General features: G+C 37.1%; 1 protein-coding gene and 1 long non-coding RNA gene across 2 annotated transcripts in view; one reads left to right on the plus strand and one right to left on the minus strand.

Moving 5' to 3' along the window:
* LOC147819084 (uncharacterized) overlaps window positions 1-10,340 on the minus strand; it is a 102,834-nt gene that overhangs the window by 25,090 nt on the left and 67,404 nt on the right. The gene's annotated exons all lie outside the window — the stretch shown is intronic.
* LOC111655591 (hydroperoxide isomerase ALOXE3-like) lies at window positions 374-9,986 on the plus strand. The gene is made up of 15 exons (XM_023407051.2): window positions 374-406; window positions 1,706-1,872; window positions 2,940-3,144; window positions 3,283-3,364; window positions 3,446-3,568; window positions 3,684-3,787; window positions 5,341-5,513; window positions 5,612-5,755; window positions 5,851-6,054; window positions 7,647-7,733; window positions 7,870-8,036; window positions 8,126-8,247; window positions 8,365-8,465; window positions 8,799-8,969; window positions 9,087-9,986. Exons 2-15 carry the CDS (start codon window positions 1,726-1,728, stop codon window positions 9,264-9,266), a joined length of 2,010 nt encoding a protein of 669 aa, XP_023262819.1. The 5' UTR covers window positions 374-406; window positions 1,706-1,725; the 3' UTR covers window positions 9,267-9,986.

Genomic DNA, 10,340 nt, shown 5'->3' on the forward strand with positions numbered 1-10,340 from the left:
TTTTTTGGTTTGCGTATTAAAATTATGTTTAAATACAACCGTGGCCCCTACCCCTGTTGGCCCTGGTGCTAGGCACTAAAAACCAAAAACACAAGTTTCACCACCTCTTATGTTAACATACAGTGGGGGTAGTTGAGGGATTACTACAAAAAAAGGCATAGAGCAAGATAAAGGTTGTTTTTTGGCTTAGGTATTAAAATCATGTTTTAGTACAACTGTGGCCTCTACCCCCTTAGGCCCTGTAACTATAGGCTCTAAAAACCAGAAACACATTAACTTATGTTAACATGCAGTGGGGGTGGTTGTCTCTAAATTAGGGTGGGGGGATTACTATAAAAAGAGGCAGAGAGGAAGAATTCAGTGGACAGAGAGGGAAAACTTGGACCTGCAGCAATAAGGCAAGAAGGTAGGTAAAACAGGACTCATTCTTCTTTCCTCAGCTCATAATACAGCATATGGTGCTGCTGAATGGCATAGTATAAGAAAGTATTAACTCATCTTGCAATGGTCAACATAACTTAAATTTGAAGATGCTGGCAAATTGTAAACACACCTGTTGGTTTAAAAAAAAAAAGGTATTTTGTCATGATTTTCTACCAATAATTTTGGCATTAAATAAACAGATGTGAACTAGTGCAGATAAAGTAATGAGATAAGGATGGATAAGAAGGATATGAGTGTAATATCTAGGTTTACAAAGAATTTCAAGCCTTAACAGCCCAACTACAGCCCACAACATATTTATTAGGTGACCAGAAACTCTCTCTTAACTGCAGAATTGAGTCACATGCTAAGTGAATGATTTATCATACAGAAATAATACAATACAATTTAGCTTTTTTAACTTTGGCCTCTATCACTGTAGGCCCTGAAACTATAGGCACTAAAAACCAGAAACACAAGTTTCACCACCTCCTATGTTAACACACAGTGGGGGAGATAGTCTCAAAAAGGTCCAAATTGTGGTTGAGGGATTACTAGAAAAAGAGGCAGATAGCAAGAACAAAGAGCACAGAGAGGGAAAACCTGGACCTGCAGCTATAAGACAAAAAAAGACAGAAAGAAATAGAAAAATAGAAAAAATTGCAGTTCCTTGAATGGCTACCTGAAGCTGGCTTCTAAAGCGAGTCAATCCCCATAGACTCTCATGTTAAAATGCCAAACTTTACATATGAAAACATGAAAACATCTTTATAGCCTAGTAAAAAAAAAAAAACGGTTTTGGTCTCTATAGCTAATTTCGGCCTCCATGGCAACTATATGGGGTTGAAATTTTATACAACTCACCTATCTAAATTTTATTAAGATTTATTAAGTTATGCACAATTGAGGGTGTGCCGCTTTGAGTGATGGGTGGGTGAGTGTATGCTTGCCGCAAACTGTCATGCACCGATGTCTTGGCTCCACACACGCCCCACCTCATGGGTGTGGTCACAGGTTGTCATGCTGATGATCAAACACTTTGTACATGTAATAATGAATGCAGGATAATACATGACAAAGTTAAGCATGAACAAGTTTTTTGCATGCCTGTGAATTAATATTTTTGCTTAGAAGAAAATGTTTTGTTAAATGAAATATTTGCCAATTAAAAGAATCGAGTTTTGTGAGAAGTAAATGATGAACACCGTGTCATTCTAATTTTCTTTTATAGGGTACGTGAGCATTCACCCCACAACTGACTTAATTTTTTTTCTTTTTCTAGACAGTATACACTGAGTAACCATGGCTGAGTACAAGCTAGAGGTGACAACAGGCGAAATGCCATATGCAGGAACATGGGATCATGTATTTATCACCTTATTTGGAAATGAAGGACAGAGTGAGCGAATTGAGTTGGACAACTATGGCCCTGACTTCACAAAAGCAGCAGTAAGTTGAATCCAGTTGTACATAGCTCATATAATTGTTTGTGCATAAATGTATGTTTGGGTAGTCTTTGCCTCTATCTAAGGACTTATTGGAATATATTACATTCACCTTTATTAGACAACATTAGCATTAACAGCTGTGTCCTTATCAGACTAAAAAAAAGGTTATGCGTTCAACTTCAAACTTCTTTCCTTTTCTTGCCAAGAGATGTCTCCAGCACTGGAGAGTGATGCTAGTGTTAACTCTTCCTTTGTTTGTGTTCATTTTTTTCTTCTACTGAAATTAGTTTGCTAACCAACTAGCCCCTGCCCATACCATCTCATAATACTACTTTGTGATAGTGAGTCACAATGGCGTTCAGTCAGCCGTCAGTTCATCATGAGAGGATGAAGAGGTAGTGCTGCCCAGAGGGCGTATTCTAATCTCTTGTTTTGTAAACACAATTATGGCTTTAGCTCTTGGTAAGTAAACAGCTGTTGATGCTAATGTTGGCTATATAGCGATATAAACGTTACAAATAGCACCTTTAATAATTAAAGAATAAAAAATAAAGGACCATGAGGTACAGAAGCACATTTCCAGAGTGTTTTGCTTTCTTTGTCTTTTTTGCAAAAAGTATTTTGGACAGTCTTTCAACAAATTTCCACACTTTTGTAAATTTAGTTTATAAAATACTTTTTACAGGCCACACTACTTTCTAATGAGTTGCCAAAGTCTTGTTCAAGGTGTGACTTTTTTTTCACCAGCCAGCTGTTATGATTATCTATCACTAAATGTACTTTAGTGCACATCCAGGTTTTTACATTTATTATTATAATAACAATTTTCCATTAAATGTTTTGGGTTAAATGCTAGACAGTAACATACAGTACACGTTGAACTGTACTATATTGTGTTTTTAAATCTATTTTCTGTTTTTCTGACATGCTGATTGATTTTCCCACATAGAAGCCTTTACATGACTAGCTCGGCTCCAACATGTACAAATGACAGTGTGTGACTGAAGCATATAAAAGAAATGCCCCTTTCAAAACATGTTGACATGACATGTCAACTTTAATTCCCAGACAGGAACCTACATCATAAAAACCTGTTCATCCCTGGGGAAACTTCTGCTGGTCAAGGTGGAGAAAGATCCCTATTTGGTTCTCTCAGAGGATGCATGGTACTGCTCCAAAATAGTGATGACGACTCCAGAGGAAGATGTCATTCTCTTCCCCTGTTACAGATGGATCTCCAGGGGAGAACTGGTGGAGCTGAGAGGAGGGAGAGGTCTGCTTCAAATTCCCCAAATAATATATTATAAATAATTCATATCTATATTTTTTATCTATATTTTTTTTCATATCCTTTCTTTTAACAGAAGTTTTTGACAGTTCTGATTCTGATTTTGTCCTTTTCACCTCTCAGCCATGAAGGTTTTTGAGGAGGACCATCCCCTGTTGACTGACCACCGGAAAAGAGAGTTAACACTTAAAAAGAACTTGTACCAGTAAGTCTGCAGTACAATATGCACTTATGCTCTCAGACAATTTCAGTGTTTTTCTGTAACTTTGTTTGTTTGTTTTTACAGATGGAAGATCATGGCTGAAGGACTACCCCACATCAACAGTTTCAATAATGAGTCTGAGCTCCCAGATGAAATCCGCTACTCTGACTCCAAATCAAACGAAACACTTAATACGGAAATGATAATGTGGGTCTATATAAATATTTATTATTGACATAATCAGGTTCCAATATAGTCACGTTCACCTTTTCCTCCTTTTTTTTTAACCTTTTCTTGTTTTTTGTTTTTTTATCCTGTTCAGTGGTGTTGAACTCAAGCTTAAGGGTCTGTACGGCTCAGTGGAAAAATGGAAAAGCATTGAAGACATGAAACAAATCTTCTGGTACAAAAAGACAACAATTTCAGGTACATTTCATTTCCAGTTTTCCAGTTCTGCTGCTTCACCACTGCAATGTCACTGTCTGGTGCCATAGTAACAGGTGACTGCATTTGGCAGACACAGACACACCATCATCAGTTCTCTGCAACAACAGTTCTTTAGTAGTTCACTGATAAGTGATCTAACAGCCCAATCAGACATTGGCAGATTATTAGGACTGTTCTTAGTGAATAATATTATAAGGTTTAGCACTTTGGGGAACTGGAAAAACATCATTGCAGGTGACATTCAAACTGATTAGTTATCAGCACATCATCAAAACCAATGCATCCATGGTGTGACATACATTTTGGTGGTATCTTTCAAACCATGTTACTGAGCTCTCTGGATAACGTTGCCGTCTTAAATCTACATTCAAGCCCTTGCCAAATGAGTTTGCACAATGCTGATTAAGCCTATCAGCAGTAAGTAAATCTCTCTATATTTCGTAGAATAAGTTTTAAATCTGATGTCTGTGGTAACATTACTGTGCTGCTACACTGGTAGCAAATTATTTTATGTCAACCAGCAATGATAGCTTTGCTGAAGATTGGAGAAACCATAGCGATGGAGAGAAAGTGGGCAACAGCAACTAAGAGTATGGCAGGAAAAAACAGAAAGTTTCTATTGCTCCAGATAAACTAGAATTACTGCTTTGGGGTTGTATGCCTCCACCACTCAGACTAGTTTCAGGTTCCATCCCTGTTTATCCAGAGTCATACAAAACATTAACCATTTGTGTATTTTCAGAGGTCATCGTGACCTTGACCTTTGACCTTTGGCCACCAAAGTCTAATCAGTTTGTCCTTGAATCCAAGTGAACATTTGTACCAAATTTGAAGAAGTTACCTCAAGGTGTTACAGAGATATTGCATTCACAAAACCAAAACCATGTTTTGTGATGTCACCACGCATTTGACCTTTGACCCCCAAAATCTAATCAGTTCATTTTTAAGTCCAAGTGAACGACTGTACCAAATTTAAAGAAGTTCCTTCAAAGCATTTCGGATATATTGCATAGAGGCATAAAAAATAAACTGGAATGATTAAAGTCCACAAAAGAAAGCGATTGATGGCGAAGACATACACAGACTACTCATGTAGCTTTTTTCGTTGGAGAGGGGGGACTGACTGCGGATAAAAAATATTTGGAGGAGGCAATGTAGCTATTTACTAAATAAATTCCTAAATAATGGATTATTGTCTTAAAACACAATAGTTACTCTCACTGCCATGGGAGACAAACATTTTGCATGTTTAACACCTTACTACAAAATAATAATTGCAAAGCCACAAGCCCTGTGTGAGAGCACCATTTCCATGTCGAATTATATTACATTTTTTAGACTTTTCTTCTTCTTGTCACATAAAAGATGCTGCCCTGGTGGCTACAATGCTTATGCAAAGTAAAAACCTTTGAAGAACAAACACACAATCTTGTTTTTCATTAAATGACCATGATCATCATGTTGTACTTAAAACCTGACCCAAGAAAAACATTTAGACATTTTATCATAGTTGCCAATTGCTTTTCTTCCAGAGTATGTTACAGAGCACTGGATGGAAGACGACTTTTATGGATACCAGTTTCTGAACGGAATCAACCCCAATGTGATCAAGAAATGCTCAGAGCTTCCCCCAAACTTTCTAGTCACAGAGGAGATGGTGAGGCCGTTTCTGGAAGAGGATAGCTCTCTGGAGGAAGAAATGGAGGTATGAAAGGAGAGTGGCTTTAAATGGCTGTTAATATTTTCTTTGGGAGACAATTTGTATTTGTAGTAATGTCTGTACTGTCTTTCCTCCACATGCAGGACGGCAAGATATTCCTCTATGACCAAAAGAAGATGGATGGAATACCTGCTAGAGACTACAATGGTGAACCTCTGGATGTGACCGCTGGTCTCTGTCTGTTCTACTTGAACCCAGAAGACAAACTGATGCCAATTGCAATACAGGTATTTCACTGATACATTGAATCAGAAGTTTTCAGAAGTCCTGTCACACTACTTTAACATATAACAATTAAATGTGTTTTTATATCACATTCCAGCTGCATCAACAGCCCTCTGAGGATAATCCCATCTTTCTGCCCAGTGACCCAGAGACGGACTGGCTGCTAGCCAAGATGTTTATCAAAAATGCAGATTTCATAGATCATGAAGCGGTCCATCACCTCATGAGCACTCACTTTCTGGCAGAGGTCTATACTATGGCCACTCTTCGCTGCTTCCCTGTGATTCATCCCCTTTACAAGGTATAACTTCACAGCAGAGATCATAGAGCTGGCGCACCTTTTAATGTTCCCTGGATCTGAACTGATGAGCTGACTTTTTACTGATTATTTTGGTATTTTCAGGACATCTTATATATTTATTGGAGAGTTAATAATAGAGAGGAGACAGGAAATACAATACAGGGTACTGGTTGAATTTGAACTACTGATGGTTCGATTGAGTATCTTAAACCTCAAGACCCCCAGGACACCCCATAACTTTATAACTTAACATATATGTTATGTTGATCCAAGCATATCATACAGTACAAAACTATTTTACATTTTAACGTGTCAATGTCAGAGACATTACACCTAATTATGCACAGATAATAAGGTGATGTGCTAATGCTTAATCAAAATCAAACCAGATCCCAAAAATCTTTGGCAACAGGTGTGAAACAGGTGCTAGCAATAGCTCCCTGTTGGAACATGTACACAGGTATGTGTGTGGAGACCCACACAACACTCCACCTCTTTATGACTTTGGATTTCCTGAGACTTAGTGCATACTGTATATAATTTGTTCCATCTCATTCTCACACTTATAATTCATGCTATTAGGCAGGATCAGTTTCCAGTGACTTATTTTCAGCCCTTATCACAAAGCCTTGTAGAGTTACACCTAAAACACCTTTTTAAGAGCATCAAACACATCCTTCTAAAAGTTACTCAGCTTTAAACATGACCAGACTATGTGAATAAAAGTGACTATTTGAGCTCCATATTTCCAGCATTTGTTGGAATTTGTTGGTTCCCCTTTGCCATTTGTTTGATGTATATTGTTATTACTTTCCATTTGAACTCCCTTCAAGTACTCAAACATCAACGAATGTGCTTCAGTACATGTCTATCCAAGTATGTTGTCATAAAAGTTTTTATTTCAGCTTCTTTTTCTATCTAATTTGTAAGGAATTATTCAGATTCATAAACAAAACCATATATTATAAGACATATATTAGATATAAATTTTCTAACCTTTTAAAAAACAATTATGGGACGTCCAGTGGCCTAATGGTTAACACATTCCATATAACTGCAAAGTCTGTTTTTCCGTTACAGCCAAGGACCTTTGTTGCCTGCTATTAATGCTACATCAAAAGAAAGTGTTTTCATGCAGTTACATGTATCTAAAAAAGTTTGTCCTTGAAAGCAAAAAAACATTGCACTATCAAATATACAATGGCTTTTAAAGTGACAAATGTGTTTGAGATCAGGAACTTTGTATCCATCAGGTATCTTAAAGGAGTTTTTTAAATCGGTCAGATGCGTACACGAACTGATGAAGCCTCTTGGATGAGAGGTGAAACGTCTTCACAGACAAATAACCTAGTCCAGTTGTTTTCGATTTAAAAAACTCCTTTAGGATACTATGACCTGGACAAATGAGAATATACACAGGCTGTATCCATCAGGGTTTACTCTTTTAAAGGAAAAAATGCACTTCATGAAAAACCTGTTATAATTATGACTTGTTTTGGTGATCAACACAGTCAGGATGTGATCTCTGCTATTTGTTTATTGAAATAAGGATCTTACTTTGACTTTTAACATCCTTCCCTCTTTCTGTGCAGCTGTTGATCCCACACTTCCGGTACACTATCTACATAAACACTGGAGGCCGTGAATCTCTTTTTGGAAAGAATGGGGTTCTAAGAATAGTAAGGCACATACATCTTTTTGTAATATTTGGACCATTTATATTTAACCATTGCAGGCTGAGTTTAAGCCTTTGTTTCATTTTTCTTTTGAATGATTTCTTTTTACTTAAAATATTTCTGTATACTTGATTATCAGAGTTCACTTGGATATGATGGGATGATTGAGCTCATGAGAAGGGCTCTCTCTGAAATGACCTACAGCTCCCTCTGTCTGCCAGAGAACATCACTGCACGAGGACTGGAGTCAATCCCCAACTTCTACTACAGAGATGACGGACTGAAGTTGTGGAACATCATCAACAGGTAACAATTCAGATTAAATAGATATTTATTATGCAACTGGAAATAAAAAAATCCAAATCACATTGTTCTTTGTGTTTTGTGTTTTCCAGCTTTGTGACGGCAATAGTGGAGTACTATTATCCCTCAGACAGTGATGTCCAAAAGGACACTGAGCTGCAAGAATGGATCAATGAGATATTCACCCATGCCTTCTTGAGAAACACAGCCTCAGGTATTTAACTAACATTCTCACACAATTTGTAAACACAACATGAATATACAGTGGGCTGCAGTATGATGAAATTTTCCATGGAGGTAGTGAATGCCAAAGACTAACTGCTGCCAACAGGGTTTCCAGGATGCTTTCATACTGTGGAGGAAGTGATCAAATTCATCACCATGGTGATCTTCACAGTGACAGCTCAGCATGCTGCCGTCAATAATGGACAGGTGAGGCAAGAGTAAATAGGAAATTGGAATATGTAGTGCTGTTTGATCAAATTTTGGTTAATGATTCAAACATATGGAATCATTTGGCAGATCTGCTAACTGCTTCATCCATAACAATCTTTCTTTTAATAACTCCCCTTAGCAGGATACATTACAGTGGTGCATATTTTTCTGTTCTGATCCATGTTTACATCTATTTTTCTTATTAGGCTCATTTGATTTAATTAGTTTTCTATCAAAGTTGTCACAACACCACCATGTGAAACTAAATAAAATACAAATACAAATGAACAAACTTAAGTGATACATATTGAAGCTTCTTTTATAATCTAGTTTGACTACAACTCCTGGGTGCCCAATGGCTCACTCCTGCTGCACCAACCTCCTCCGACCACTAAGGGGGAGTCAAGCATGGAGACAATTTTGGAGACCCTCCCAAATGTTGGAGAAAGTGTCAACTTTGCAGCAATGACACAGATGCTGTCAGAAAAATACACTGATGTTGTAAGTTTGTCATACCTATAAAATACAGTACAATCCTTACAGCTTAACCATGACCCTTTTGTACTACCAAACACTGTGACAATCTACATTTCTGTCTTGTATTTTTCATTTTGGCAGGTTCCCTTGGGTGCATACCCCGAAGAACGATTCGATGAGCCTGCTCCTAAGCAGATGATCAAGGATTTTCAAGAAGAGTTGTCCTGCCTCAGTGAAGAAATTACATCAAGGAACTCTGAGCTTAAAGTGCCCTACACATATCTGAACCCTACTGAGATAGAGAACAGTATAACTATTTAAGAAAGTCTGAGGGAGTCATACTGTATTAGCTGATTGTATACGTACATTTCTCAACACCTGTCTTGCATGCTGGGAGGTGTGTTATGATTTGAATTTAACTGTATGTACACTAGGTGGTGTTAGAGACAGTTTGTAGCATTCTGGGACAAGACTATATTTTAGTTGTATCATGATAAGTGGGCCTATGGTATGGTAACATGTAGACTGTGTGTTGAGAAGCAACTTAACTGATTAACCCAGCAAGTAATAGCTTACTCAATAATAATCTTAATAATGATTTAATTAGGTTTTCTGCATTAGTGTACTTTACTGCCATTGGTTTTGTTGCTTTAGACTTCCATAGGTGCATAACATTAACTTTAACATATTAATAATTCTGAAAGCAGAGCTACTGTGTGTTTAGGGCTAGTCAAGATGATATGGATCAGAGTTCTGTCTCAGAGCCAGTTCTTCTGTATGTTGTTCATCAGAAATTTTACTTTAGGTTTTATTTACTTATTTCTCATTGGAATTAGATGGTGAATTAGATAAAGCTGTAAGAAATCACACACACACACACACACACACACACACACACACACACACACACACACACACACACACACACACAGATAGTTATTCTGTATGAAATGCTTTTTTTCATGTCTAAAAGTTAAGTTCAAGCTTAATATATTATTGTGTTTATTGGAAATGCATGAGAAAATAAAATATCAAAAATAATGGTGGTCTAATGTGTGTAATTACCTCCACGTCACCTGTGTCCCACTCTAATTTAATCTCTTTTTAAAGAGTACACTAAATCTTGTGTTGGTAAATTATGTGCATAGTCCCTTTTATTATACTAGTTGATCCTGGGCCAATTTTATGATGTTGGTTACAACAGAAGACATGCTCTTTATGATGAATACTTCTGGGCAGATTTCAGGTCAGTCTAACAGACTGGAGGATGACCTCAGCCTTCCCCAATCAATTGCCTTTAAGCATTTATTGATAACTCTAATATCATATGATGTATTACTAATGTTATATATATATATATATAATGTTACATTAATACTTTAATGTTATATTAAT

Source organism: Seriola lalandi, unplaced genomic scaffold (genome assembly GCF_002814215.2).
Source record: "Seriola lalandi dorsalis isolate HSWRI2012SDOR001 ecotype SW California unplaced genomic scaffold, Sedor1 jcf7180002054326, whole genome shotgun sequence".
Classification (NCBI taxonomy): domain Eukaryota; kingdom Metazoa; phylum Chordata; class Actinopteri; order Carangiformes; family Carangidae; genus Seriola; species Seriola lalandi.

Excerpts from the sequence above, each read along its gene's own strand:
- LOC111655591 (XM_023407051.2), top strand. The coding sequence starts at position 1,726 with ATGGCTGAGTACAAGCTAGAGGTGACAACAGGCGAAATGCCATATGCA. Across the intron at positions 8,466-8,798 it reads CTGCCGTCAATAATGGACAG|TTTGACTACAACTCCTGGGT; the intron begins GTGAGGCAAGAG and ends TTTATAATCTAG. Across the intron at positions 8,970-9,086 it reads CAGAAAAATACACTGATGTT|GTTCCCTTGGGTGCATACCC; the intron begins GTAAGTTTGTCA and ends TCATTTTGGCAG.